Source organism: Syngnathus acus, chromosome 8 (assembly GCF_901709675.1).
Source record: "Syngnathus acus chromosome 8, fSynAcu1.2, whole genome shotgun sequence".
In the NCBI taxonomy this organism is placed as follows: domain Eukaryota; kingdom Metazoa; phylum Chordata; class Actinopteri; order Syngnathiformes; family Syngnathidae; genus Syngnathus; species Syngnathus acus.
The window spans coordinates 2,127,879-2,155,290 of record NC_051093.1 but is presented as its reverse complement, the minus strand read 5'-3'; the positions used below and the strand labels follow the sequence as shown (position 1 = coordinate 2,155,290).

General features: G+C 47.5%; 6 protein-coding genes and 1 long non-coding RNA gene across 9 annotated transcripts; 3 read left to right on the top strand and 4 right to left on the bottom strand.

The window, feature by feature from the left end:
* Positions 1–54: 54 nt before the first annotated feature.
* LOC119125290 lies at positions 55–2,203 on the bottom strand. Its single transcript, XR_005098458.1, has 2 exons — positions 2,084–2,203; positions 55–615 (listed from the first exon to the last, which is right to left on the bottom strand). It is a non-coding gene; the product is annotated as an uncharacterized LOC119125290 (long non-coding RNA).
* Positions 1,169–3,668, top strand: LOC119125284 (perforin-1-like). The gene is made up of 4 exons (XM_037255599.1): positions 1,169–1,827; positions 1,899–2,037; positions 2,102–2,316; positions 2,596–3,668. Exons 1-4 carry the CDS (start codon positions 1,301–1,303, stop codon positions 3,488–3,490), a joined length of 1,776 nt encoding a protein of 591 aa, XP_037111494.1. The 5' UTR covers positions 1,169–1,300; the 3' UTR covers positions 3,491–3,668.
* On the bottom strand, positions 3,668–10,507 carry LOC119125283 (glycine-rich protein DOT1). Of its 2 annotated transcripts, XM_037255597.1 has the most exons (23): positions 9,156–10,507; positions 8,580–8,627; positions 8,293–8,316; positions 8,160–8,219; positions 8,012–8,047; positions 7,761–7,832; positions 7,619–7,696; positions 7,491–7,514; positions 7,375–7,419; positions 6,361–7,092; positions 5,707–5,769; positions 5,584–5,622; positions 5,457–5,513; positions 5,319–5,372; positions 5,206–5,241; positions 5,098–5,142; positions 4,977–5,018; positions 4,828–4,899; positions 4,679–4,753; positions 4,579–4,605; positions 4,419–4,460; positions 4,065–4,121; positions 3,668–3,850 (listed from the first exon to the last, which is right to left on the bottom strand). In XM_037255597.1, exons 1-23 carry the CDS (start codon positions 9,220–9,222, stop codon positions 3,846–3,848), a joined length of 1,800 nt encoding a protein of 599 aa, XP_037111492.1. In that variant the 5' UTR covers positions 9,223–10,507; the 3' UTR covers positions 3,668–3,845. The 2 variants fall into 2 exon arrangements, with proteins under 2 accessions (XP_037111492.1, XP_037111493.1); XM_037255598.1 differs by lacking the exon at positions 6,361–7,092.
* Positions 10,508–10,571: 64 nt separating this feature from the next.
* Positions 10,572–11,827, top strand: LOC119125289 (cytochrome c oxidase subunit 6A, mitochondrial). 2 transcript variants are annotated; one of them, XM_037255605.1, is made up of 4 exons: positions 10,572–10,743; positions 10,947–11,010; positions 11,426–11,568; positions 11,678–11,827. In XM_037255605.1, exons 2-4 carry the CDS (start codon positions 10,947–10,949, stop codon positions 11,765–11,767), a joined length of 297 nt encoding a protein of 98 aa, XP_037111500.1. In that variant the 5' UTR covers positions 10,572–10,743; the 3' UTR covers positions 11,768–11,827. The 2 variants fall into 2 exon arrangements, with proteins under 2 accessions (XP_037111500.1, XP_037111499.1); XM_037255604.1 differs by having other exon boundaries at positions 10,669–10,799.
* A 1,463-nt stretch (positions 11,828–13,290) lies between these two features.
* On the bottom strand, positions 13,291–18,787 carry armc5 (armadillo repeat containing 5). The gene is made up of 7 exons (XM_037256598.1): positions 17,893–18,787; positions 17,672–17,702; positions 17,449–17,559; positions 16,423–17,299; positions 15,619–16,298; positions 15,303–15,435; positions 13,291–15,135 (listed from the first exon to the last, which is right to left on the bottom strand). The coding sequence occupies exons 1-7, from the start codon at positions 18,250–18,252 to the stop codon at positions 13,875–13,877; spliced, it is 3,453 nt and encodes a 1,150-aa protein (XP_037112493.1). The 5' UTR covers positions 18,253–18,787; the 3' UTR covers positions 13,291–13,874.
* Positions 18,788–19,038: 251 nt separating this feature from the next.
* On the top strand, positions 19,039–20,282 carry si:dkey-66i24.7. The gene is made up of 2 exons (XM_037257692.1): positions 19,039–19,224; positions 19,618–20,282. Exons 1-2 carry the CDS (start codon positions 19,170–19,172, stop codon positions 20,190–20,192), a joined length of 630 nt encoding a protein of 209 aa, XP_037113587.1. The 5' UTR covers positions 19,039–19,169; the 3' UTR covers positions 20,193–20,282.
* Positions 20,283–22,147: 1,865 nt separating this feature from the next.
* On the bottom strand, positions 22,148–27,103 carry LOC119126420 (jupiter microtubule associated homolog 1-like). The gene is made up of 5 exons (XM_037257693.1): positions 26,891–27,103; positions 24,983–25,125; positions 23,421–23,575; positions 22,892–22,922; positions 22,148–22,649 (listed from the first exon to the last, which is right to left on the bottom strand). The coding sequence occupies exons 1-5, from the start codon at positions 26,944–26,946 to the stop codon at positions 22,513–22,515; spliced, it is 522 nt and encodes a 173-aa protein (XP_037113588.1). The 5' UTR covers positions 26,947–27,103; the 3' UTR covers positions 22,148–22,512.
* Between the last annotated feature and the right edge of the window lie 309 nt (positions 27,104–27,412).

The window sequence follows — 27,412 nt, the reverse complement described above, 5'->3', positions numbered from 1 at the left end:
GAAGCATACAATAATTTATTAGCCTGACATTTTCTGTCTTCTCGGGGGTATTACTTTAGCAAGTGTAGAAAATAAGAACATATTTCAACTTCCCTAAGCAAAGTCAGGAGGTCAAGAATAAAGTGGCATTTAGTTTTTGTTATAAAGGTTTGAAAAAGCAAAAATAAAACTGCTGTTTTGGTTTTCTGTGTGTTTTACACAAAGTAATAGGGAAAAAAAAGTGTGACCTTTGGGATAGTCCAGCACGCATTATTTGCTCTTACACTGATTCCTAGGGAAAACTTTGCTTCTATCCAATTAAGTTCGTAAGTAGAGGTACCACTGTAATTAGCCAATAGGGAAACCCACCATCCCAATGATTGCATTATATTCATGATCAAAATATAATACTGCATGATTTATATTGACGCTTGTAAAGTGAGAGGGCCTCTGAGGCAGCACGGGCGGGTGACGCAGTGTAATCGTCTAATGGTAGAGCAGCTCTGAGGTTGCGGATGTATCACTCCACCTCTCACCCCACTCTGCTGTTTCCTCATCACACATAACCGACCTGAGCCGGATGAAGGACGTTTGCTTGTGTGAGAATGAAGGGGTGTCATCTGTGTTACCCACAGGCTGCGGTCGGAAAAAAATTAAAATGAAACAAGATGAAAACAACATTCTCATTCTGAGTAACAAGACCACATAACCACAGAAGGGTGCCGCTGAATGCTGATGGTCTGAAAAAGACATCAAAATGAATTTTGCATCTATTCAAACCATGACGAGATGATGAAGACAGAAGTACCTGGGGACTAAAGAAAGAAACCTGGGGAATATCTTTGACGAGCATAAAGCAATTGACTCAATTGAGTAAAGTCATTGACAAATTAATCAACTATTTTGATAATCAATTAATTGATTCGGGTTGTTTAACTTGATATGGTCCAAGTACTGATTTCATCCTTTTGAAAGTAAATATTGTGTAGTTTGTATTTTATTTGTTTCATTAAAAGAAATCCATTTGACAAGATTGACATTTACTTTGGAAAACAATGATCAACATTTTTTTACTGTGTTGACGGGAACGCCAGCCCCCTGCACACATACCGCGCTCACCCCCATCAAAAAGTGTCAAACCAACAAGCTGTTTCAAGACCACTATCAACCCCCCCCTAACCATAACCCCCCCCCCCCCCCCACTATATTTGGATTTAAAACAACGAGGTCAGGCGCGATTGCACAGTTTGATGCAGCATCCATCTTCTATACAGCTCGGACTTGTAGCACCACAAAACAACAAAGGTGAGACAAGCGCAACATGATTCTGTTGTATATTTGCACTGTCGTCGCGCTGTTCCTGCCTCAGCGCACACACCAGTTCTGCACAGTGGGCTCCCCCAAGGAGTGTCTGCAGGCGGACATGGCTCCAGGTACCAATCTGGCCGGGGAAGGCTTCGACATAACCGAGTTGAGGCGCAAGGGAGCCTTTGTTTTGGACATGAATTCGTGGAAACGCAAAGACAAAAGCTGCACCCTGTGTAGCAACCTGTTCCTGGAGAAGGTAAAGCAGAAACTTCCGCTGTCTGTGGTGGATTGGAGGCCAAAGCAGTCCTGCAACCACAAGGTGGCCAGCACCGTTTACCGCTCCAGCGAGGCTCTCGTCAACTCCGTCAGCTCTCTCGTGGAAAACAACTGGAAGTCCGGTCTGGACTTGACTGTTAAGGACTACGAGGCAAAAGTCACGCTGGCCGGCACCGAGTCCAAACTGGCCAAGTCCTCAATGGAGAAATCAAAGCGTGACAGGTACAGCTTCACCAGCCAACAAGTCTCCTGCGAGTACTACAGGTAAAGTCAAGACACGTTCAGATGTTTTCCTAAATCAATATTTTGAGACTGTTCTTTCTTTGCATTTAAAGCTACCGGGTGTCCAGTCAGCCTCGACTGCACAGTGAATTTCGAAAAGCGTTGAAGGCGCTTCCAAAGACCTTCAGCCCTCAATACAAGCAACGTTTTTACAGACTGATCGACAACTTTGGCACCCATTACATCACAAAGGTAGCAACTCAGTGGAACGGGATGGCTAAAAAAACAAGAGTCAAACCTTTTTCTTTGAATCCAGGTGAAACTGGGAGGCTCGGTCCAGTCCGTGACCAGCGTCAAGCAGTGCCAGGCCAGCCTGCAGGGCCTCAACGTGGACGAGGTCAACATGTGCCTGGAGGCCGAAGCTTCGGCCACCATTAAAGCCACCACCTTAAACGCTCAGGGCAAACACTGCAAGAATGACATGGACAAGACGGAGAGCAAGGCGGCCTTCTCCAGCCTCTTTAACGACAGGTCAGAGTTTTTCCTCCACAAAGAGATTCTGTAGCTCCTTACACAAGTCTTGACGCATCATAACTGATTACGGACTGCAGGAGTAAAATCAATATTTGTTCGAAAAGCACGTTTGGGTGCTGGAAAGACGGTAAAACTAATGACAGGTGCGATCTTGGCTGCCCAATGAAGTCTCGTCACGTAACCTTTATTTTCCTAAATAGACGTCGACTTTGCATGTATTTGCAGCCCTAAGAAAAGCCCGACCCTGCTCATGTGATACATTGGTTCTCCCGACAGGACGACACACATAACGGGGGGTCACACCATGGAGATGGACCTTCTCTTTTCTGCCGACAAAGATCCATCCGCCTACAAGGAATGGCTCGAGACGCTGCCTCGCTATCCGGACATTATATCGTATTCGCTAGAGTCTCTGCACGAGCTGCTGCCGACTGACACTGACGTTCGGAAGAACCTGCGCTTGGCCATAAGCCACTACATCCTGGAGCGGGCTCTGCTGAGGAACTGCAGCGGGAATTGCCAGGCCGGCGTCAAAAGCAATTCGCGGGACCCCTGCGTCTGCCAGTGCCATAACGAACGCGGTGTCAACCCGGACTGCTGCCCGACCCAGAGGGGCACGGCCCGGGTCATCATCACTGTCCAACGGGCCGAGGGTCTTTGGGGCGATCACAACACGGCCACTGACGGCTTCGTCAAGGTGATTTTCAACAAGCAGGTGCAGTATTCGCACGTCATTCACAACAACAACAACCCCCATTGGAACAGCGTCGTGGACCTGGGCACTCAGGACTTGTCGGCGGCCCCAAAAGTCCGATTTGAAGTTTGGGATGAAGATAGCGGCTGGGACGACGACCTTCTGGGAAAATGCGAGCAAGTACTGACGGCGGGCGTGAAGACGGACGTGTGCGCCATGTACCATGGACGCTTTTTCTACAAGTGGGAAGTGGAATGTGCACCCAGCCTGGGTGGCACCCGGTGCACCGACTACAAGGCCACACCCATGAGCCAAAGTTTGATGAGCTCATATGTATCCCGCCACGCTCACCCTCTTCCACGAGCCATCCTGCAAAAGATGGGCGTCTACGTGAACAGTCGGAGCCCAACCACAAACCGGAGTCAGGCTGATGTGCTTCCTACAACCAAGTTAGAGAAACCAAGAAAGTCAGAGTGAGTTTCACCAATTTGCCCAACTTGTCACTGGCTAATTGACTGCTGTGAGTTCTTTGGAAAAGACATCTTCATGTTTTCCATCATGAGAGAGGAAGTGGTGATATTTCCTGTGAACAAATGAGCGGCGTACTGTGAAACCTTATTCACCCTCGGCTGGAATCAATACAAAGTCAATGTGTTCTGTTTTCCATATTTATTTTAAAATACATCATCCCACTCATTGCGGCATGTTCACTTTCAAGCCTTAAGGTCTGTTCGATATAAAGATTACAAAAATATAAGGAACTTAAAAAAAAAACATACAAATCAGTGAATGAGAAACAATCAACTTGAAAGCCATCAGGTCATTTCATCAGTTAACCTAAAAAGACACAAACAGGACAATTATACTATGAGAGCAGATTTTGACTTTTTTTGGGGGGGGGGCTTTCTTCTTTAAAAAATCTTTTTGAGATTTTGCGCTCTATGTAGCCACCCAGTAGGTCTAATAAAAAATTGTGGGCCCCTCTTTATTTTTTACTTTTGCCCCCTGTATTGAGGTTTTAGTCTTATTTTCAAAGGACCTTCATTCTCACCTTTGTATCCACCTCCAAGTGGTCCAGTTCCTGCACCGTACTTGGCTGCTTTTGCGCCTGTGAAAAGGCCAATTTACATTGTTTGGAAAAGGTAAAAAAAAAAAAAAAAAAAATTAAAAATATAAAACATAAACAAAAGTATTGGGGGCACTTCACAACAACTCAATAAGCCCACAATGATGCGTTCAAAAAAGAAAAGGCATATAAATCATCAACATTTGAATGATATTTCGTATCGGTTACTCTTCACAAAGTTTCAACACTAACGGCGCATTGAGGAGCGCCTTGTGGCATTTTGCAAGAAAAGCAGGAAGTTGCTTGTGAAGGAGGAAGTCGGACTGGTGTCTCGCTTACCCAGCGCATCTTGACTCGGGCCTAGCTGGTGTGGAAGGTAACCTTGATAAAAAAATAAAAAGAAGAGCACTTGGTAATATCGTTGATATAAACTACAGCGTTCAAGATGTAGAACAAGTGGCCTGGTGTGCTGGGGTGAGAGAAAAGTGAGAAAAGTCACCTGCTTGTGGAGCTCCAAATGTGGAACCTGAAAGCGCACAAAACATCACCTTGGTCAAAATTTTACTTTTTTATGCCAGGAGACCATCACTTGTTCTCACCGTGTTTGCCGGCACTTTTGCTGCCGTCGCCGCTGAGGCCGATGGGCTGGGCGGCGTACGGGTAGCCGCCATCTCCTAAAGGGGTCGACGTGTTCGTGGTTATAGTTGTGGCAAAGTAACAAATGAGTTCAAAAGTAAAACGAACTGACCTTCATGTCTGCTGGGGGCAACCGGAGCACCGCCGTAAGCGCCCTGAGATGCTGCTGCGGGTGGTGCGCCCCCTGCAGGACGAGAAAAAAACTTGCGTTGGCATTTTCATTACGAGGCGCAGTGACGTTAACAAGTGGAGTACTCTCACCATATTTGCCGGCAGCTGGGTCCAGTCCGGCGTCTAGTCCTCCTGGAAACACACAGAAGGTTTCAACATACTGTCCATGCCTTCATACTTGCACAGCGGGACAGACCGCTTCATGTCTTACCATACGGTACCTGCGGCTGGCCGGCATAGCTTCCAGTGCCCAGAGCTGCAACATTGAGCATATTAAAATTCCCCCCCATCAGCTGAATAAAACTTGTTCTGTACTTACCATCACCATATGGGTTGGCGTACCCGTTTCCATAACCTGTCAAAAGATGTGGCAAAAAATAGCAGTCATTTGCACACATTCGCACGTCCATCCATGATTTGTTGATTTCTTACCCAAGCCGTTGCCGGCCAGAGTACCCGCGTATCTTCCTGCACCGTTGGCGTAACCTGCGATTCAACATAATCTCACGACATTTGCTTGGCAGAGAAAAATAAATCACAAAATACATTCACAACAAAGCAAATCCTGACCTGTCGATACACCCGCAGGGCCTTTTGTGTATCCTCCCTGGCCAAGAGCAGCCGGAACTGACACAAATGGAAGACAAATTTGGGGTTATTTGATGACGGCTCATCAGGTTTAGGATGACGGGTTTACCTCCAAGTTTCCCAGCTGCTCCCAGGTATCCTCCCTGTCCTAAAGCATAAACATGACATCACTTACTTCTCGCTGCTTTAGAAGGAATTAACGTTCCTGTCCGTGTTAGTAGGTCAGCATTACCGGGTCCGTAAGCCCCCGGGGCCGGGTTTCCTCCATGATAGTTGCCTGCACCACCAACGTAACCTGCGCAAGAATAGAACAAAACGAGCTGAACACAAGAGCACACCACAAAAGATGGACAAACCAGCAGCATGTGTGGAAATAACACAACAACTTTGAGAGAAATGAAGGCCTCCCATGAACTAAATCAGAGCAAAAGAAGTAGATGACACAATCTCAACCTTATATTGCACATGGACGTCAAATCAGTTAATTTTGAACTGGATTAAAAACTGTATGAACTTTAAGCACAACACCAAGTGTCACTTTGGCGCCTCCTTGTAGCAACCAAGTACGAATTTAATAAGCACAGCCTCAAGTGTCACTTTGGCGTCCCCTTGTGGCAGTCCATTGCCAAGGGACTGTGCTGGATTGAGGTGACAAGCTTCATGTGTTGCCTGAAACACTAAATTTGAAGTAACATGGCAGTAATACTTTTGAAATACGTCAGACGTTTCCCAAAAGAAAATATACTTTAATATTGCTTGCTGACTAGAATTGTGAAGACCTTTGAAAGCAGGACGATTAAGTCCCTCATTCGAGGGCCCGGGGAGATCAATCCTTTTCGATGACCTGCTGACACGCCGAATTATGGAAAGTTTTTTTTTTTTTTACCTTCTTCCTCTGGCCGGGCAAGACTTAAACGTGTCTCTGGAGACAAAGGTATATTTGTCTGCACTTCCTGTGCTTGAGGATTTGACACTGGCTGGCCCAAAGTGCCACTGATTTGTCCATTTGCCCCATCTGGACTCTTCTGTTGGGGAGCTAAAACAAGTCTGGATGTGGGAGCTTGCAAGCGACCGTCTCGGGACGATAGAAGCTGATACTGATCGGGTCTTGGAACTTGAGGAGCAAGATTAGGCGCTAATCTCTGCGTCATGTCAGAACCGGATGGCTCACGGTGATTGTTTGGTAAAAATGGGGAGCCACAGTTTTTGTTTTTCCGACGTTGTGGACGAGAAGAAGCGTGGCCTCTGGCGTTCTGTGCCGGAGAAGCCGCAGAAGCTGTTTTTTGGAGTTTGTCTTTACCAACAGCCTGTGGGTGGCTGGCTCCGTGATTGAGGACCGGAGGATCAAGAGCACCTCCGGCGGCCTGACTAAAATCCCTTGTGGTGGGTCCGAGGTTCGACACCTTTGTATTGGGGTCTAGGATTTGGACTCCACTTCCAGTTGAAACCCCTTCAGGTCCAAAACTCTTGGCAATTCCAGTCCCCATGTTGGCCCTGGCAGCTTCTTCCGGTCCTCCAAACAAGACGGCAAGTTCTCCAGTTTTTGCTCTCTTGTGATCCTGGGCGGCTCGGCCATGGGTGGCCTCCTCCAATCCTCCCAATTGTGGCGCAGAAACACCTGACAGGGGACATACCATCATGCAACACGTGTTCATCCCACGGCGTCAAAACAACACCGGGCATCACATGCACCTTGCAGCCGCCGGCATCCACGTTGCCAAAGAGCTTTTGGAGAAACTATGTTTATGTTCCATGTTGCTGTGTTAAACCAACTCAGAAGCAAACATTTGCATACAAGATGAAACTGAAAACATCTTTCCAGAGTAAAACCATCACTCTGCGCCAAACCTCAAGAAATCTTACAAAACATAGCAGAGTTTGAACAAAGAGGTTCTAGTACCTGGTCGGACGGCGGGGTAGCCCATACCGGCGTAAGGAGCAAATCCTGGAAATAATGTTAAAATATTAACAGTTGGGCATGAATTTAAAAAAAAAAAAGTGATCAAAACGGCTTACCCGGAACAGGACCGATACCATAAGCTGTAAAAACACACAAACATTGTTTATGTTTTACGTTTCGCATCATTTGCCCATAGATGACGCTCGGGAGATCGCTGTGAGACCTCCACCAAGGCTCGTCTTACCGTGTTTGCCTCCGTGGCCCAAGCCCAGGCCGTTCGAGGGTGCCAGCCCCATTGGCAAGCCCGCACCATGATTGCCACCTGCGATAAAGATCTGCGGTCAGCAGGAGAGGCGAGGAGCTCTGCTAATGATCTGCTTTCATACCATAGAGTCCGTGGTTTCCGTAGGCAGGAACTCGGCCAGGTGCAAGCCCTCGTCCAAGAGGTTGGTAGCCCCCTAAGAAAAGAAGAACTTGTTTGTGCCATACAAGGTAGATGATGACGTGTCAAAGGATTGTGAACCATTTTTCCAGAAAAACAATTTCATTACAACTAAATGTCATTCTTCAACCTGGAAAACAGAAAAAATATTGACATACTATTTGAACTTCAGTTCAACATGCGACGACAACTTACCAACACCCAGTGAACTGTGAACGGGATAATGGCCAACTGAATAGAGAAGAGCATTCAAACATGAGTTTGACCATTTTTGCAAGCCCAACACTCAGATAAGCACATTCTTAAAGGAGAAAGCATCCTCAATCACAAAGACGAGACCTACTTCCAGCCTTCAATGGTTTGTTGACATATCTGCCCCCCAGTGCTCCGTGGGGCCCATTCACTACGACAAAATATCAAAATATGACAATTCGAATTGTGTACAGATGATAGTTTGCTCACAAGAAAGCACTCACCGCCTTTGGTTCCGATGCCGACACCTGAAGAGCAGATGCGAGTGTTTAGCACAGTGACATTTAAACAAGATTTTTGTATTTAGTCCCCAGATGTTGCTTCATCCATTTAACAGAGGTAGATGCCTCACTATTTATCCCACTTGATAAACAATTGCTGAACTCTGCTCCGAATAAAAGAGCAGCACCGAATAAAGCGTCAGGTCTCAAATTAAAAAAAAGACACTGCCCCCTTCTTCTCCCTTCTGAGTAAGCAGACACAGAAAGACAGAATTAAAGATTGCCCGCACCTCTGGCTGGCATGATCCTCCTCCAAGACACGCCCTGAGCTTTAAGCCCTGAAATGGGAAGACATTACCACATCAAACACTTTACACTCGACCTCAAATACTGAATCATCACAACCAAAGATGCCTTCATTGAAGATCACTATTAAAAAAAAAAAACTACAAGAGGCGACTGTGTGCGCCTGCAGCCTCTTCTCACATGCAGCCGCCAAATTTTATTCCTCAACGCTTTGATCGCAGCAATATTAAATGATTCAAAGTGCAGTAGGGTGGAGCGACTTTTAACAGGCGGGTGAGAAGCAGCCACTGAAGGCGCCGATTCATGGCAGCTTTGGAAGCTAAATCATCCCACTATTTACTTGGGTAATAGAGAATTGTTAAGTGCAGTTGAATCTTAGTAATTTTTAAAAAAATATTGTTAAGCTTTATTCATCTAGGAAAAAGACTCAGTGAGATAAAAAAAAAAATCTATTAACAATATCAAGAGGAGCCATATCAAGCGCCATGAAAAAATATCAAATATAGACGCATGAATATTTTTGCAACAGTTTCAGTGAGATTTCACGAGTTTTTGCTTACCCCTTTGCAGAGTTTGCCTGGCGAGGCAGACGAGCAGCGAAGCGTGAAGAAGAGTCGGCCACCACATGACGGAGGAGGGTTGAATCGATGACTGGATGGAGCATCTCCTGCCGTCTTTTATATTTGCGCTCCTTCTCCTCCCTCCGAGCGCTACCCACCCTCGGTGCTGGCACGGGCAGGCCACATCCTGGCTGGGCGAGCACCGTCTCCATGGCAACGTTTACATTGAAATACATTGAGTTTTTGGCTTTATATTTCACAACGAAGGTACTGCAGGTTGCATACGTTGCGTATGGGTTGACCGTCACTGTCCACCGGTTGTCATCTACACGCTGAGGATAAAGGCCATACCACTACATGGACACTAAAGGGCGAAACCATCGATGCTGGCTTTGTTAGCTTTTGCGTCGTGTGTTAGCATTAAGACAGCCGACTTTCTGAAGTTGTACATCTGGCTCGATTCATACAGTGTAAACGGCGACACCCCAAAACGGACCGGACCTTCAGCCTGCTTCCACAGAAGTGCATGAAAAGTGAGTTGCAAATGTTTTGGCAGTGGGCTCACATCAGTGTACAAGATGGGAGCAGGACCATGCCAAGAAAATCTATCCAAAAAGCATATAGTAAGAGTTTCCATAGCAACAGGAGGTTGTGGCGATCAAGTGTTGAGACTAGGAACACGAAGCATAGGCCCGTGCTGGCATTTATTTCATTCTTTATCTAGCATTTACATCGTATAGGCCGGTTCTGCCAAAAAAAGAGCGCACCCTAGTTTTTTTTGGGGCCAGCTGACTTTGGACCACCGCATCGTCTTCCTTGGAGGTAGCGAACACGAGATCCAAACATCACCCCCGTCTGACTCACCGTCCGCCGGTTCCACTCTAAACATTTGTCTGTCTGTCCACCTTTGCTTGGCAATAAAAGGCCGGCTGCCTTCTGTCGGAGCGCACGGAAAGGTGGGCCTGTGCCGAGATGGCCGCTACGTTGCTTCCCACAATAACACCGTGGACTGACTGTTTGCATGACATCAGGCGCTCTTGCAAGCGGCCAGGTGCAGGCAACAAAAGCAAAGCGTCAACACTGAAATGCAGACAGGAAACTCCTGCCATCTGTCTTTATACTGTCCTCAAGCTAACGGGCACATGTCACACATGAAGCAGTTTCAACTTGGATGTGTGGACTTGTATGCGTCTGATTTTCTTTTTCGGGGATTGGCAATGACAATCGGGCACTTGGCCAGGTGGTGAAAATCCAGTCAAAGTGTCACAAGTGTAACTAAACGTTTTTCCACAAACTTACTTTCTCACCTACACGCCTGACTTTGCATCTCGCCGAGGATTTGCAGTCATGTGAGATTTAAAAAACCCGAGATACCGTGTGGATCTTTTTATGAAGCGGCCTAAGGCAGAGACACGCCTCCCGCATTGCTTCTCGGGCACATACTGGATCGGTGGGCCCGCTGCACTGGGTTTAATATAAACTCAAAGTTCCCTGGCACGGCGACAGAGTGAGAGTAGGGAGGAGCCTGCCGCAGTGAGTTCAGCTCAGGACAGACTGAAGGACAAAACAAGCAGGAAGGAGACAAAAGGTAAAGCCAGCAACAGGCGCGCTGTGAGGCAAATAAAGACTACTGACACATCGGCAGTAAGTTTAGCAAAAAGAAAACCCTCTTACTCATCTGCATATTTGAAATGAGAACGAAATTGTTGTTCTTGAGTCTGCACGACCCAGAAGTAAACAAAGCTGTGTTGTCATGTCCTACCCTGCAAACTGCGGTCTGTCTGTCCACAGATGTCGTTGTCGGCTGCTCGGCGGGTGCTTGCCGCAGCGTCGCATTCGAGTCATGAGGGAGGAGGTCAGAACGTCTTCACACTCACAAAAACAAAGGCCGCCAAATCAGAATTTGAACACAAGCATGTCCTCACCAAAGCCTCAGCGGGTTCCTTGGCTTTGTTTTTTTCCCAATATCCGACGCACCTTCAACAATGGGAAGCATAAATACAGGAAGTTCAGTATTTATGCACGTTGACACCTGCTGTCAAAGAATGTTAAAAAATATCTGTGGCACATATGAATTGTGACTCACCTGCCGCTAGCAATAGATAGCCCCACTTACAGTCACATTCATGCTGAAATGCAGCTTGTAGCTAATGAGGAACTTTAAAGCTGGCAGCCAGCACACGCGTCCTTGCTCCCTAGCTGGCATTCAAATGGAATTCATCATGGACCACCGTGAAAAGATTTCATTCATGCTGCCGACCTTTCCACAGCGAGGACTTGGAAGATCTTGACCTTCGTGCTGGCCTTGCCCGGCGTGGCCGTGTGCATAGCCAACGCCTACATGAAGATGCAGGCCCACTCGCACGAGCCGCCAGAATTTGTGCCCTACCAACACCTCCGCATCCGCACCAAGGTGAGTGGCCCCTTGACACTCCCTCGGCATTATTTGTATTGCATCGCTGTGCGCCCGGGTCGAGATTTATGGCAATACTCAGACATCACTCACCGCTGTCTCCCAACAGAAATTCCCATGGGGCGATGGCAACCACTCGCTGTTTCACAATTCTCATGCCAACGCTCTGCCCGACGGTTATGAGAGCTCCCATCACTGAGGGGCCTTCCAGCCATGCAGTGTTGTCTTGCTCTGAAATAAACATCATCTTATGCACCAATTCAAGCGTCAGATCATTTCTTCATGGCAGCAGTACCAAGATAGAGCACTAACAAAGACTGAAAAAAAGCACCTATAGTTGGTGTATTTTTAACACTATCTTCGGCAATCATATCAAACATTTTTGAGACTTACTATAAATTACCATGCTGGTTCAAAAATAAACATACAACACAGCTTAAATGTGTTTAATTTCAAATTTCTCAGATTTTTCTTCAGGAAATGATTTGTTTTAAACACTGCACACACTCCTTGAATATTGTACACTAGGAGTGTCAAACTCGTTTTTTTTCGCGGACCGCATTGTAGTCATAGCTTCTTTCGGAGGGCCATTATGACTGTCAACCCAAATAAATGTATGAGCAGCTCATATTATATACAGTAAAAGCTACAAGAAAAACTTACAAATAACTCGTTTTCAAATCAGATGAGTAAAAACTGGTCAAATATTTAAAAAAACAGATATGATTAAAAGTGAACACCATTTGAAATTCTAGTTATGACACGAATTTGATGCACAATTTGTCTTCGCGGGCCACATAAAATGATGTGGCGGGCCGTATCTGGCCCCCGGGCCTTGAGTTTGATACTTCTGTTGTACACTAAGTAACCTGCTGCTCAGCATAATTACTTATCCTACCAAGTTACCAACTATATTGTGACTCAAAGAAATAAAAACGATATGTAAAACAGCTTTTTTAAAGCAGGCTTAAGGTTTATAAAATAATATTGGGGTCATGTTCACAACATTATGCTAACATTAGCAACTCAGCTAAAGCTGGTTAGCTACAGGTCTGAAAGTTGCCTCAGGCGTCCCGACGACACGTCATCGAACGTTGTCAAAAGTTTGGAACTACTCAAATTACTGACACTGAGCTAACGGGACGATTAATGAGCTTATTTTATTTTATTTTTTATTAATGAGCTTTTTAAGAACGAACGCTTTACCATTCAGACAGGTGAGGAGGATGGCGCCGAAGATGACGTTGAATTCCTCTACCAAGATGGCGCCGTGTTGCCCGCTTATGAAATTACCTTATTTTAGAACATTGCCTACGGATTCTTAAATCGTAAACATACGCCACACACTCTTAAAATGCCAATTAGTTCGTCTTGTTGATAATATAGAGTGACATTCATTTTGTTACTGAGCTACTGTAGGTGGTGCAGAGATGAGATCAACCTGATCAAGGCAAACAAATCGAGCTCAAATGTTCTGATTTACGTTGACGTGTTAAAATAGTTTCCTCAAAACAGGATTAAAAAAAAAAAAACACACATTTTTAATTTAAGTATTATCAGTTTTATCGATAAGAAAGACAACCAACAAAAGTTTATTTAAGAAAAAAAAAACAGTGGACGTATGTAGTCTGGCAAGTTAGCATCCCTTGTATTGAATTATTGGTCCACAGGAATTAATTAAATTTACTTAGTCTTAGTAAATAAAACACAGAACACAGCATGGCAAGTGTCGTAAATCTTTATATTTCAGTGGCACGGAGTTGATACCGTGCAGGTGAAATCTACACCATCTCCGTATGATCACTATGTACAAAATAAAGAAGACATGAGGTTGATTGTCGTCGTACTTCCAGCAAAACAAGTTGAAACAAAAGCAACAGAGACAGACCTTTACCTCATTAAAAGAAAATCCCAAAACAAACGGAAGTACTGTATGTCATCGCCAATTATGAGACAGCCTTGAATTCATCAAGGTGTCCCCATAAAATTTACTTACAATTTTAACTGCCCATTACTCATAGTTTAAGGTATAACTAATCCTAAATAATATAAATTTACAATTATCCTTTGATGAAAGAAAATCTGTCCTGAAGTATGACGTATGAAATTATTAATGTCTCACAAAATTATGTCCAAGGTTGAGTGAAGAGGTAGCATTAAAATCCTTACAGATTTCCAAACTTCACACAATATGCCAAAGAATCTTCAGTGATACTTGATGAGGTGGCAGAAGAAAATGGAAGAAAAAAAGAATGCAGTCCCCTCCAAAAGAAAACAAAAACACGCATACAATCTTTCTTGGGTTCTCAGCTTAGCGCGTCTGCAGCCAGACCGCGAAGATCCTGCTTGAGCGTGTCAACGCAGTCGGCCTGCCTGGCGGTCTCTCGCAGGCAGTCGGCAGCCTCGTCTGCTGAGAAGCGTGGCTGCCGACCCACGTCCCGACAGCCCAGCAGCAACGCCAGGCAGGCTCGACGCAGCGCCGGGTAATTGTAGCGCTGCGCCAAGCAGTACACCTGCGGCAAAAGTGCAGACGGGACCCCTCGCGTACCCCTTCCTGGTTCTTTCCCCGTCGGTTGAAGGGAGTCCGTAAGTTCTGCTTTCCGAGCTGAGCTTTCCAACTCTGACTTCTCTTTTTCTGAGCAGGTTTTCAAACTTTGAATTTGACAAATAGCCTCAACTTTCCTTGCTGGGATGTTTTTGCTCTCTTTTTTGTTCAAGAAAGTCGTTGTCTTCATGCTCTTTTCTAAAAGAGTCTCGATTTGCAGTTGAACGCAAGTCAGGTCCATCTCCGACGTCCTGCTGGCCAGGTGCTCCTCAGTGCTGTCCTGTTCTCCTCCTGCCGCATGATCTTCGACCATGGTCAACAGAAGACAAACCACACAGAGCTCCTCCATTTCTCTTTGAAGCTCCGTGGCCATGAATCGACACGCTCCCATCAAGGTCTCACCTAATGGAGATTTCTGGAAGGACAAATCCTCCGACTGGCAGCGAGCAAGCCCCTCGAGTATCAACGAGTCCAAAAACTGGCACTCGTCCGCCTGGCTCGATGCCGCCGTCCGGCACCCGTGCAGGTGGTGCAGCACCGGTACCAGCATGCCTTCGGTCACGTCTTTAATGCGGATGGCTTGTCTGGATTTGGCTTCGCCGAAACCGCCTTTCAGCAGAGCCCTGAAGTACTCAGAACCAGACCCGGCCACGGCCTCCCTGTTGGCCGGGACCTCGGCCCCGTCATCCAGAATCAGCAGGAGGTCAAAGTTGGAAGTGATGTACGGGCAGACGCGAACGTGACGGGGCTTCTTAGAGGGAGGGGGTGCCGCTGATTCACTTTGACGGAGTTTCATCAAGCGTCCGGCATCAGGGAGCAGTTGGACACTGGACACCAGGGAAGACAGGCAGCCAATCAGGAGGGAGGAGTAGAGCGAGTGGAGTGAGGCGTCCGGCCAGGTGGAAAGCAGACGTCTACAATCGGCGGTGTGGGTGTCCATATCGTCGCAGCAACTGAGAGGCTGCAGGGCCAAGAGAAGGCTGCCGGAGTCCAGGAGGAGTCTCCGCAACAGGGGCTTGTTGCTAACAGAAAAAGGAAATCACCATTACTGTGGGGATCTTAATTCATTCCAAGGCTGAACGTAAAAAATAAAAAGTCATGCTAACCGAATAATTGACTGATTTAATTTTATGTCTGAAAGCCAAACCTGGGAGCGGCCGTTTTGGCGGTTCAAAGAGGACCGACTCACCTGCTAATTAAAGGCAGAGACAGCGCGCAGTTGACTCGGTCTGACTCGGAGCCCGATAGCATGACGTGTGAGAGAACCCCCGCGCCAAACGCCGACTCGCATTGGATGTGCAGATTGTTGAGGAGAGTCCCGCCTGCGCAAAACAGGACAACGTTGCAAACTGCTCGTGTTCAACCAAACCCGGTGTTCCCGACAAGATTGGCATAGGGTCAGCCGGTAATGTTGTGTTCCAGGGGACTACGCAACGTTGTATGGACCGTGCCCACAAAGTTTGACATCACATCCAACATGGCTGGCTCCACAACCTATATCTTACCGAGCTGTTTAACCTTGGCTTTCACGCCGTCCCTCTGGCAGAGGTGGTGGTGGATGAGCGCCACCGCTCCGGTGCGGAGGAGCGCCTGGAGGCAGCTGGGGTTGCAGGTGAGGCGACACAGCAGGCGGAAGCAGCGACTGCTGCGGTCCCGGTGCTGACCGAGGTATCGCAGCAGGCCCCGCACGGCGCCAGAGGTGACCAGGGCGGGGCTGGGGTCGGCGCCGTGGGAGAAACGAGACAGCAGCAGAAGCACGGGCGATTCGGGTGTCCAGGGTTCGGGGTGGTACGGGTGCTGGTAAGCGAAGCGCCGAGGCACCGATGGCGGCGTGTCGACGGCGAGCTTCGCCGTGGGGGAAAGTGTCAAGTACGCCCGCTGCCGCCTTCTGTGGGGTGAAGAGAACTTGGGAGGGGAGGCTGGGTGAGCGGCTTTTGAGGAGGGCGAGACAACAGGGGGGGTCCGGGGGGGCGGATCACCGGCTTTCATCGGCGTCGACGAGGAGTTGGGAGCATCGTTCTTTGAGGTAGCGGCGTTGAAAGAGGAGCAGGTTTTAAGCGGGGCGGGGCTTTCGGGGTTCGGTGAGCTTTGAGGGGGTGATGCCGCCCAGTCGCCATCTGCGCTGCTCGAGGAATCCAGCAAGTCTTCTTCGGAGGAGATCATACCCTCGGACAGCAGCCACGACCTGGATGCAAAAACAATGTGTAAAAAAAGTATGGACTAATTTGTGTAAATTGTGTAATGAATGTAAAAAAATGTTAGAGGACCCGTGTTGGTGTAAAAACATACTGTGCTGGGATGTGTCGCACCTGAGACTCAAAAAGCTTGAGGAGCCTTGTTCCCTGTTGACCTCCTCCTTCTTGCAGTCCTCGAAAGGCGCAAAGTCGAATGAGTCCAAACACGACGACGACAGGAGCTCGCCATGAGACGAACCCGCCGAGGTGCCGGCTGAGTCCGTCTGCTCACCCGTGTTGAGCTCCTCCAGCCGGGCCACCAGCAGGGGGACCAGCCCCAACTCCTGCAGCTGCTCCACGGCCGACTCGTCGAAGACAAAGTCCACACAGGCCAGAATGGCGAGCCGGGCTAGGGGGTGACCCGGGTGCGCTGCCAGAAAGCCCACCAGCGCTTCCAGCCCGCCGCTCTCTTTCACCTTGACGCGATTGACCGCCTCCTTGCAGCAGAGGCACAGCGCCTTAAGGAAGACCCCCGACTTGAGGGGGTCCTTCTTTGCCTCCGCTGTGAACTTGGGGATTACCCCCAGGGAGCCCACCAAGGGACGAAGGCATCCTTGGGAGCACAAGTTGGCCAAAGTCTTCAGAGCCAGCTCCTCCAAGGGCTTCTCGGCCTCTCCGGACACAATGACGCCCAGCTGCGCCAAGACCCCCGAGCGGGACACCTCCTTGGCACATTCGGGGCCGCAGCCTCGGGTGAGCTCGTGGAGAGTCCTGAGGGCCGCTCGCCGCAGGTTTTGAGGGTACTCCGGAGCGATGAGAGGGGCAAGGGCCGAGAGGGCGCCCTGAGTGAGCAGAGACAGGCGGTTGGCGGGCGTGTCCGAGAGGTAGAGGAGCGCCCGCGAGGCCGACTGGGCGCACTCCAGTTTGGGGCAGGCCTCTTTGGGCGGCGCAGCGGTGGGCGACGACGGGGCGGATGACAAAGACAAGCACATGAGGAGGAGAGGAACGCCACCTGAGCGGCAAAAAGGACAACATTATGTAAAACGCCATAGACAGGCTACTGACACTAGCATCGATGTGGCAATTGCATCGCGATACCTGACATGTCTGATTTCATCTTAATGTGACATCAATATCTAACGTGCGGACTCAGGGACTCACTGGCTGAGTGAATGAGCGCCGAACTCTCAGAATCCATGGCCAGGTTCCCCAAAGCCCGTGCGGCTCGGTTCTGGATGGTTTCCTGGGCCACGTTCTTCTTCATCACGTCCACTGAGGCAACAAGGACATTTGTCAAGATGCCGTGAAGTGTGTACAGTACATGCACAGGTGCTGATTTACGCCACAAAAACATTTCATGAAAATATCTAAAAAGGAAACTCACCAATAATATTTATTCCGTCAAGCTTGCGAACCTACATTGGAAATTCATAAAGATTCATTGTTTGAAAGAAAGATACAGTTAAAAGAAAATGTATGGGAACCCTTTAGGATGACTTGAATTTCTGCACAAATTAGCATCTTCCTCTGTGACACCAGAGGGTTTAAAACCATTTTCTTGCAACTGTATAAATAATTGCAGTGTGAGTGGATCCTTTCTCTCACCTCAATGCGCGTCTCCAGCTCAGTGCAGCAGTTGGCCAGGATGCTGAGGGTCAGGTCCAAAGTCTTCCTGGAGCACCCCGGTTGGCCGAGTAGGTCCAGCAAGGGCCGCAGTCCCCCCTGAGCCCGAAAGCGGGTGATGCCGGCCTTGTCCCCCTTTATGTGCTGTGTTCGGATGGCCACCAAAGCTCGCCACTGGGAGAATCTGAACCTTTTTTCCAGTTCACTTTGAAAGTCAGGTGGGGGCTTGCTCAGGTGGGTCAAGCACCAGGTCAAGGAGGACTCTGGCGCTGACAGAGAACCTTCCCTGCTGGAAGGTGCTCGAGAAGCCTTTCGGCCACATTGCATAGGTAAAGCAGTCATGGTTCTTTTTACAGGTAGCCTCTCGGCTTAATTTTGTGCGTCACTTTTGTTTAAGATTTCATTTATACAACACATACCACCGTTTGGAGGCTTTTAAGAGCATTTCATTACATTTTTAGGTCCATTGATGCTTCGACTGAGGTCATAGATTCTTTTAAAAAACAAAAAACCAAATAAAAGACGCTCACATGGCTGGAAAACTACATATTGCGGTAGAGGAAAAAAAACTTGTACCACCTGATGCTGCGGTTGCTGATGGGAAATAGAGTTCCGATCGCTTTCCCTCCGCTTCCCGCAAAACAGGCCTATGTCGTGTCGAAGGCCAGCCAATCGTTTTCCGGGCACCCTGACGCGTGTCTGTCCAATGTAACATATTTTCACACACCGAGTGACGAGGCAAAGCTATGATTACTAGCTGCTGTGCCGCAACTGTCCAAATAGTTTGTGTGACACAAAATGCAATCGCCTGTGTTAGCCGCTAACGCCATCTTTAGCCAAACAAGAAAACAGGGGCGCTCTGGGAAAGAAGCAGGGAGCGCGGAGGAGGACTCGGTTTAATAAATGCTGGGAGTTGTAGTCCAACCTTCACGCCGGGTCGCTTTCTATTGTACGTTTACAGCTTGACGAAACTACAAACCGAGTTGCAACGCTAACACAATACGGTACGTGGCCTCTCGGGATTGTAGTTTTATTCATGTGAATAACACCGTTCAGTTCGACTGCGTGTGGAATAAAATAGACTACATTTCCCTGAGCTGCCAAGTGTTTCGCCGTAAACCCGGATTGTCCAATGCAAGAAGGGCATTATAACCAAGGGGTTGTTAATCTCAACGATGGAGACATCGCATTCACCGAAATGCTTGTGATTTTGCAACAATACGGAGACTACCGAAACAATTGTTATTCAAAGGTAGGCAATGGGGGAGAAGGAAGCGGCAGTGTCCATGGTGGACGCCGAAGAAACCAAAGCGGGTTGGTATCTTGTTGAAGTTTTTATTTCATCGAAGCATCGATGAGGAGGAGGAGTGGGCAAGCGAAAAACAAAATCACTGGATATGACTGATATTAGGTTTCACAACAGTACAAATTATGATACTATTAAGACTTTTTAAAAATTAAATATTAGGGCTGATTGATTGATTTATACTAATTAAAAAACTTATTTAAAAATTCACTACATTATTCAAAATAAGTTATGTTCAGGATCCTATACCCCCCATCTCCCACCCAAATTTAATACAAAGAAAAGGTTTTTAACATTTTTCCCGGGGCCTGAGAATGCCTTGGGACCCCACTGGAACAGCTAGATGAAGTGGCAGGGGCGAGGGAAGTCAAACTAATTTCAATTTTTCTTGCCCCTTTTAGAGTTCATATGGACCCTCCAGGCGACGTGGCATCTGGTCAACACCCGTCTGGAAATGGACCAGGCTTTTGAACAGCCCGTGTGCAAGAAGAAGAAACTTTGGGAGACAGTGGCCGAGGGTGTCAATGCCCGTCTGAGGGAGAAGGGAGCAGCCAACGTGGATGTCAAGGCCCACGAGTGCGACCTGAAATGGAGGAACATGCTGACCACCTACAGAAAGAACGCCGAGCGGGCCAAGAGGCTGGGGGAGGCTGCCGTCCATTGGGAGTTTTTTGGGGCCATGCACCGAGTCCTGGGGAAAGACGCGCCGGCTGGACGGGGTTCCAAGATGGACAAGACCAAGGTAAGCAGCAAGAGATTCACGCCCATTCTGCCGTCGCCTCCCCCTGCGATTTCCTCAACATCATGTGGTCCGAGGCCGCCGCAGGACGTCCTGCAGCTGTACATGGAGCTGCAGGAGAGGAAGTTGAGGATGTGGGCCCAGCAGAAAGCACTCGAAGAGAGGAAGATTGAAGCCATCAACAACCTGGCCCACGCCATCGCCAGCCTGGCCCAGAAAGACAAAGAAAGCTCATAAAGAGACAGATGGACTCATGTGGACATGACACTGCACACAAAATTACTATACTTTATTTTTCCTTGAATAAAAAGTAGGATTTTATCGCAACTGTTATGACTTTTACTCAAAAATACAACTTTTTCCCCTCTGAACTCTATTAATCATGCAACTTAATCCTCTTCACATTCTGTTCAAACATTTAGGAATGTTTCCTGCGAGTTTTGATACAAAACTATCAGTCGTAGGTGCTTCCTACTATTATGTAAATTATAGTGTTGTACTCTTTGTATGAAATAAATGCAATAATACATCTATATACACATATATATATATATATACATGTATACACGCATACATATCTGTATATATACATATACATACACACACACATACATATATATATATATTATATATATATATAATATATATGTATATATAATATATATATATACGTATATATATATAATATGTATGTATATATATATATATATATATATATGTGTACATATCGTGCAATTATTGAAAAATACAATTTGAAGCAACAGCGCCTTCTATAGACGACAGAGCGAACGACACAGAAAATCGCTGCTCACAATATTACACTGCAACAATGACAAACACATGACAAATCGTTGAGTCACTATTTTCAATTAAGGAGGTAACACTTAGTTTTTCAAGATGAGTGTGGCAACAGTGATGATTCGAGTTCTGTTTGTCACCAAAGTGACAACAAATCGAAAGGCCTTGCGGGCCCAGGCACCAAATGCGAGGCCTGCCGCTGGCATAAACACATTTCCTCTTTGAGTTACGACTCTTTTGAGAGCAATTAAAGCGGCATTACTTCCTGCTTCCTGTGGGAGCAGACTGGTGCCTTTCCCCCGGCCGTCTCGCAAAAGAACCGCAGCTGCCCGTCCATTTAGCCATCATCACATCCTGTTTACAGCTTCCGCCCAGTGAGAGGTCAGTTTGCTGAGTCAGTGCCGTTATGATTCGGGGAGGGTATTGATTGGCATTGATGGAAAGTAATCAAGTATAAATCTCATTTTGTTACTATATTGTGTAAGCCTCCAGAAGAAAAACAGCAGTCTTTGTACGATAAAAACATCTTTTTAAAAAAGTCAGACTTTCCATTTGGGTTCCGACTGACTGAAACTCATCCATTGCCTCGGCTCCGATTTATGCCGGCACGTCTCCAGGACAGGAAGTGCTTTTGTTGATCCCGAGTGACCCCCGCGTGCCTCTCAGGCTGTAAGCGGAGCCGGCTCAGCCTCCAACCATTGTAATTGTAATTCCAGGTTGGGAGGGAAGATCCATCTAACTTGGCCAAATGTCTAATTCCATGATGGAAAGATTACCGTCTTATCTTCAAAGATATCATCCCACTGTGATGATTCCTTCTTTTTATCCCTAAAAGGAGATTACCCAACATGAAATTAACAATCCAGTAAATCACCATTTTTAGTCACGAACTAGAGCAGTCACACAATCCGACCTTTTACCTGAGCTAGCTCAGACATTTGGTGGAAAAATGTCCGTTAAAATCTTTAAGATGGCTGTTGTGCAAAGATTAAAGGTCAATTTTGAATCTAGAAACATGAACACTGTTGAATGTAAATCTCGAGTGTAAAGAACAAAAACAAAAGTAGAGTAAGCTGGATGAGATATGATGTCACAAAAAGCGCCAATACTGTTGTGGATGCTAACGGTGCTAAAGAAGCCAAAGGAGCGAGGCCAAGGCGAGCGAGCGCTTGGCTTCCAAATAAAGCAAAGCCTCCAAGAGGGCTGCGTTTTCCTTGCATGTCGTACAAACCGCAGCAGCGCCGCAATAAAACACACACTCCCAGAACAGCAATCATGTCAAGGAGGGCCACAAGTCTGTCGCATGTCTTCGGACACAAGACGCGAATGCAAGATAAGTGTATTTGAATATTTTTTTCAAATTTAGTAGGAATAAAGAAGTAAAAAAGAGCAAATTCATATCAATCTTTATTGTATTTAGAAATTCACGTAACATTTCAGTTTTGTTTTCTTTTTTTTAGCATTTACAACATGGACAAACGGGACGGGGTATGAGCTAAATGTCTTGCCTTCCCCGTCAGGGGCGATGCCCTCTACGGGACGGGCTCCAACGGACGGGAAGGAGGGCACAGAGATACGTAAAGTGCTTTTATCGACAGTTCTTTAATAGAAAAAAGGAGGAAAAGGACAAGTTGGGATTAGAGCCGAGGCGGACATGAGCGGCACAGAAGGGACAGCTCGATGGCGAGGAAGAGAGTGACAGGGGGGATTCATCTTTCAAAAATAAAAAAAAATAATGAAAGAAGAGGATGGGGGTCTCTCAACCCAGGATGAGGCTGGACTTGCCACCGGGTGGGTTTCTTCGGCCGCCCGCAGAGGAGTTGTCACTTCCCGATGGGGCGGCCGGTTGTGGCGCCCGCTGCTCCTCCTGCTCCGCCTCCTCGTTGTCGGGACACTCTGTCAAGAGATGGACGGCAATGCGCTCACAACCAAACACTTGTCATGCCACTTCTTTAATCATCTGATGCCCTTCTCTATATCATCATCATCGAGCTGTTTGATTTGACCCTATGCTTGCCTTTTAAAAACAGAAAAACAAGAACAAAGCAAACACAAAAAGGAAGCGCACAAAATACTGACATGTCGGCAGATACATTTTCATGCGTAGACATGTTGCCAACGTTAAGATGCTCACTCACCGTTGTTTGCTGCTTCTTGGCCGTCCTCCTCCTGTCACAAAAACACGAGAGAACATGAACGGCGGCAAACATGAAGCAAAGCGACCCGTTTAACTGCGGCCTGTTGATCCAGACTCGGGACAACACCCTGTCATCATGTGACATAATTAGCGGGACAGCCGAAGCGCTGGCCTTTCAGCACGGGAAAGGGGAAAAAAAAAAAAAGAGACTCAACCGCCTTGAGGCAAAACTCGACATGTACACACAAGTCGCCTCTGACTGACAACTTGCATTTCAGCGGCTTCTCGTCATCCCGTCAGTGCAAAATGGGGCCAATTGTTCAACGGTTGGCAGATCTGCAACTATGTCCAAGCAAGCATCATTTGGACACAAGTAGTGCTTTGCAAACACCCCGTGCCATCGTTTGACAATTCTAAACCTTTTTTAAACATGACGTAAGGGCTTGGTGACACTGTGGCCTGTCGTGAAAGTAATTTTTAACAGTGCTGGTCTCGGTGGCACATTAACTATCGGTGGCGCATTAACTAACCTCTTGTCTTTGGTTCCACACCAAAGCGGCTCCGGAGTTGTGGATGGTGGTGAGCTCCGGCTGAGGGTTCTTGGGGAACAGAATAGGCTGCTGGCACCGTCTCAGTGGGGCCGAGTGCTCCCCGCACAGGGTGCCCGCCGCGGCGTCGGCGGCACCTGGCCGAGGGAACCGGAAAGTCATCAGACAAAAAGCCGGAGTATTTGGGGAAGCACAAACGCAGGTTGCGAGCGATGGACTTGAAGGTGTTCGTGGAAGACAATCAAATTACAGCGTTGAAATTGTCCCTGTGCTTTCACAGGGACACTGTGACAGTGTCTGTCCGTCAGTGTCAGTGTTTTACCGGACAGTGATCCGTTTCAGCCCATCGTGAGCTGTGACTCGACAAATGCTGTCGATGGAGTCTGATGAAGGTTGTGAGAATGTTTCGTCCCGAAGATATTTGCTTCAGTTGAGCAGCTGCTCCAACAGCTGCTCTAAAGTTAGCAACCGTCACGCACAAGTCACCAGCGGCTGAACACGACGTGCATCGGCACCAGCGTTCAAGTGCTCGGGAGCCGGGGGCGCCTCTCAAGCGTTTATTTTGGAAACGCGTCACATCGTACACACTGTGCTGGAAATTAAGAGGCTGACTACAATCGCTCAGTGTTACTCAGGAAAAACAAAAACGTGTCTCCAACTCTGGCAAAATGTGAGCCGTGTGGACCGAGTCAAGCTGTTCGGCACACGGCGGGCTCACGACAAGCAACCGGCCCGTGATGGGAATCGACAAACGGGGGAAAGTCAAATGCGTTCCGACAAATAAACATCTAGCAGTTGTGCCGGTCGATCGGAAGTAACACAGGAAGGCTGGCCTCCACTTGGCCTTCACCCTCGTCCAACAAAGCCAGCAGGAGGAAGGTCCGTTCCGTTCCCAAGATATTCTACAAATCGATACTCTCGGTCTGACCCCACCTCGTCTCTTGTTTTTACGCATGACCGAGCGATGTCGAGTGCTGCAAACGTCTTCAACATAAATATTCCCTCTCTCTGCGGGAGTTGTGTCGCACGATGTCAGCTCATGACTGAAAATCTGGACAGTTAAAAAAAAAAAAAAAGCCAGAACGTGTTTGCATCCGAAGTCAAGGTAACGCCACAGCAAACGAGCAGACGCGACGTCTGCAAATAAGTTGGGAGTGAAAACATATGACTCTAGCTGACAGATAAACACAGCAAAACTGGAAGAACAACAGCGTGCCACCAAAAGGTCACGCAAAACGTTTTACCTGCTTTCTTGGAAGCAAACAGACAACCACGAGGTGACGTGGCCTTTTGTCGTTGAAGTCTGGCTCGGGTCTCGACAAGGCCCAAACTTGAACAGAACCGTTTCTTTCCATTCGGGCCTGATCTAATCCCCCAATAACAAAGCCACGGGTCAAATTACCCAAAAATTGCAGAATTGCACTTCTGCTATTAGAGCAGTGGAATGTTCTGACTACTTGGACGGAAAATCCTTTTGTCATTTTTCCAACACTGAAAGCGCAGCACATCGAAACGTGAAAAGAGGACACCAAAAAGGAACTGACTGGGTGGGTTGTTCCTCCGGTGGGCATGCGGGTCGTCAGGTTCTGCAAAGATGCTGGAGGCCATCTTGTTCTTGCGCTGCGGGGTGGTGTTTTCGTCCGTGCCAAAGGAGAAGTTGGAGGCGCCGCCTGGCGGTCGGAGCACCCTAGGAAAGAGCCGGACCATTCCACTTTTAATCCAGCCATCTGACTTTTTAGGTCAAATTGTATCAATTTAATTCCCAACAGTCAATTCTCTTCACTTTGTAGCAAATGCTTCAAGTACATATGGATGTGACACTCCCCCACACACACAGATTTTTTTTTTTTCTCTCAGACACGCGAGGGCGGTTATCTTCATTATTGAATGGCTGCATTGAATGCAATGTTCTCTTGTGGGTTAACGTGACTCAACTCAGGTCAAAAGTCGACGTTATGTATGTCACCGGATGAATAGACTTGGGAAGCAAAGTATCTTCGCACCACAAGTTGAACAAAAGGAAGACGATAATAAGGAAGAAGGCTTTTTTCTAGTTGTGGCAAAGGACAAAAAGGCCGACTGGACCCCTCCCTCTTTTTTTTTTTTTTTTTGCTCTCTCCTCCACCAGCTGACACACTGAGCAGCTGTCCAAGGCTCCGCTGGCCAATATGGAACGAGGGCAAATGTGCGTTGTCGATCAAGCGTCTGTCCCGCTTGGCTTGTGTGGGAAAAGCTAAAGTGGAGCTCACCTAGCCGGCCAGGGGATGAGCTCATGCTTTCCACGCACACACACAGAGCAAGAGAGCGAGAGCGAGGGGGAGGCTTTAAGCGGCCTGGCAGCCGACCCCACCCTAGAATCACGTCGCGAATGACACGGATGTGAAGCGGCTTTAACAAGCGAGGGCTAAAAGGACGTTTGCGGGGCCATGGACGGCTAGCCCGATAAGGCGGCTGGCTGCTTGATTTTGGGATCCCGGTGAGACGTGAGCCTCGCTCAGGTTGCCTGATTGCGTCTGGAAGAAGACCCTTCAGACCCATCAGCCGCAAAGATGAGCGGTGAATAATTAAACTTTCAAGGAGCGAGAGCAAAGATTTGAAGGGGAGATTTAGGAGGCTTAGTTAACCCGCCGCCCACATCCTTCCCCGCCTGAGCACCCCCCCCCACACACACCCTTCGACACATGCCAGATCAAAAACGCTTGATGACTGACACACATTTGCTCACCTCTCCCAAAATCTGATTAAAATTTCCGATTCATAGCCCCCCAGCCCCGCCTTGTCCATGCACCAAGAGAGCACATTTTCTTTGCATTGTTTTCTGGGCCAAGTGGGAGGCGAGAAGGCGAGATTCATGACTTCCAGCTATGATAGGACTGCATACCTTTCCGATGAATAGCGCCGCAGACTGCAGTGGGGCTTACTCACAAATTGAACTTTTAAACGCACTTACTTGTCTTTCACTTGAAATGGTCTATGAATTACTTCTACATTAACAACATTTATAGATCCAGAAGAATAATCCAGTTTTCTCAGCACTATCAAACACTTGTAAGGCATTAAAGCTACAATTATATTGGGAAGTAACTGTTGCAGTCACATGAGAGGGGTTACAAAGTTACTAGGCCTCGTCACTTAAGAGTCACTTATATAAGAAAACATGAATATTTTCATTTTTTTTCTCAACTTATTGCCTCTCTTAAACTCAGCCACCTAATCATCGAACAAAGCCCAGACAGAATGACCCCCATGCGGTGCAGCTAAAGTCCAAACGGCGCATCAGATTAACTTAATTAGCAAGATTGTGTGACAGATGAGCTCAAGAATCTCCCAGCAGCAGCAGGCTAGCGGCGGTTAGCGTCTTAGCTTCTCGGGAAGAAAAAGGAGGCGGTTTTGTTAGCCGCATCCGCTCCTTTTGTTCGCCGTTACCGAATAGATTCAAAGCTGCCATTTACCTGGAACTGCTTTTGGCACCGGGCTCCATTCCTTGGAAGTTGGTGGTGGTGGTCATCTTCAATGGCTATTTCAGTGAATTCGAAGCGACAAATAGCGAAGGGGTTGGGGGGAGGCAACGGCCAGGGGGGATCAAATGCTGTGGTCTCCACCCGACGATGTGGAAAGCCTGAAGCCGCCCGTGCGACGAGAAGAGCTGCTTCGGTAACGGCAAAGCGTAGCCTCTCCCACTGTTCTTCTGCTTGCTCTGATTGGACGGAACTTCGTGTCACTCATCGGTCATTGGATGAAAAACACGGAACTCACCTCTCTTGATGGCAGCATGAGCGATAAGGGCCATTTTCTTATAGCAATTTCATTATTACAAAACTTAATCTCTAAAATTGTCTCACAGTTCTAAGGTTGGAGGGGTTGAGTTGAGTCCTCGAGTTTGCATATCTTTATTTATAAAAAAAAAAACCCACACAATTCACTTTTTTAGCCTTTTCCTGAGAATTACCCATAATTTAAGGGTTTATTTAACA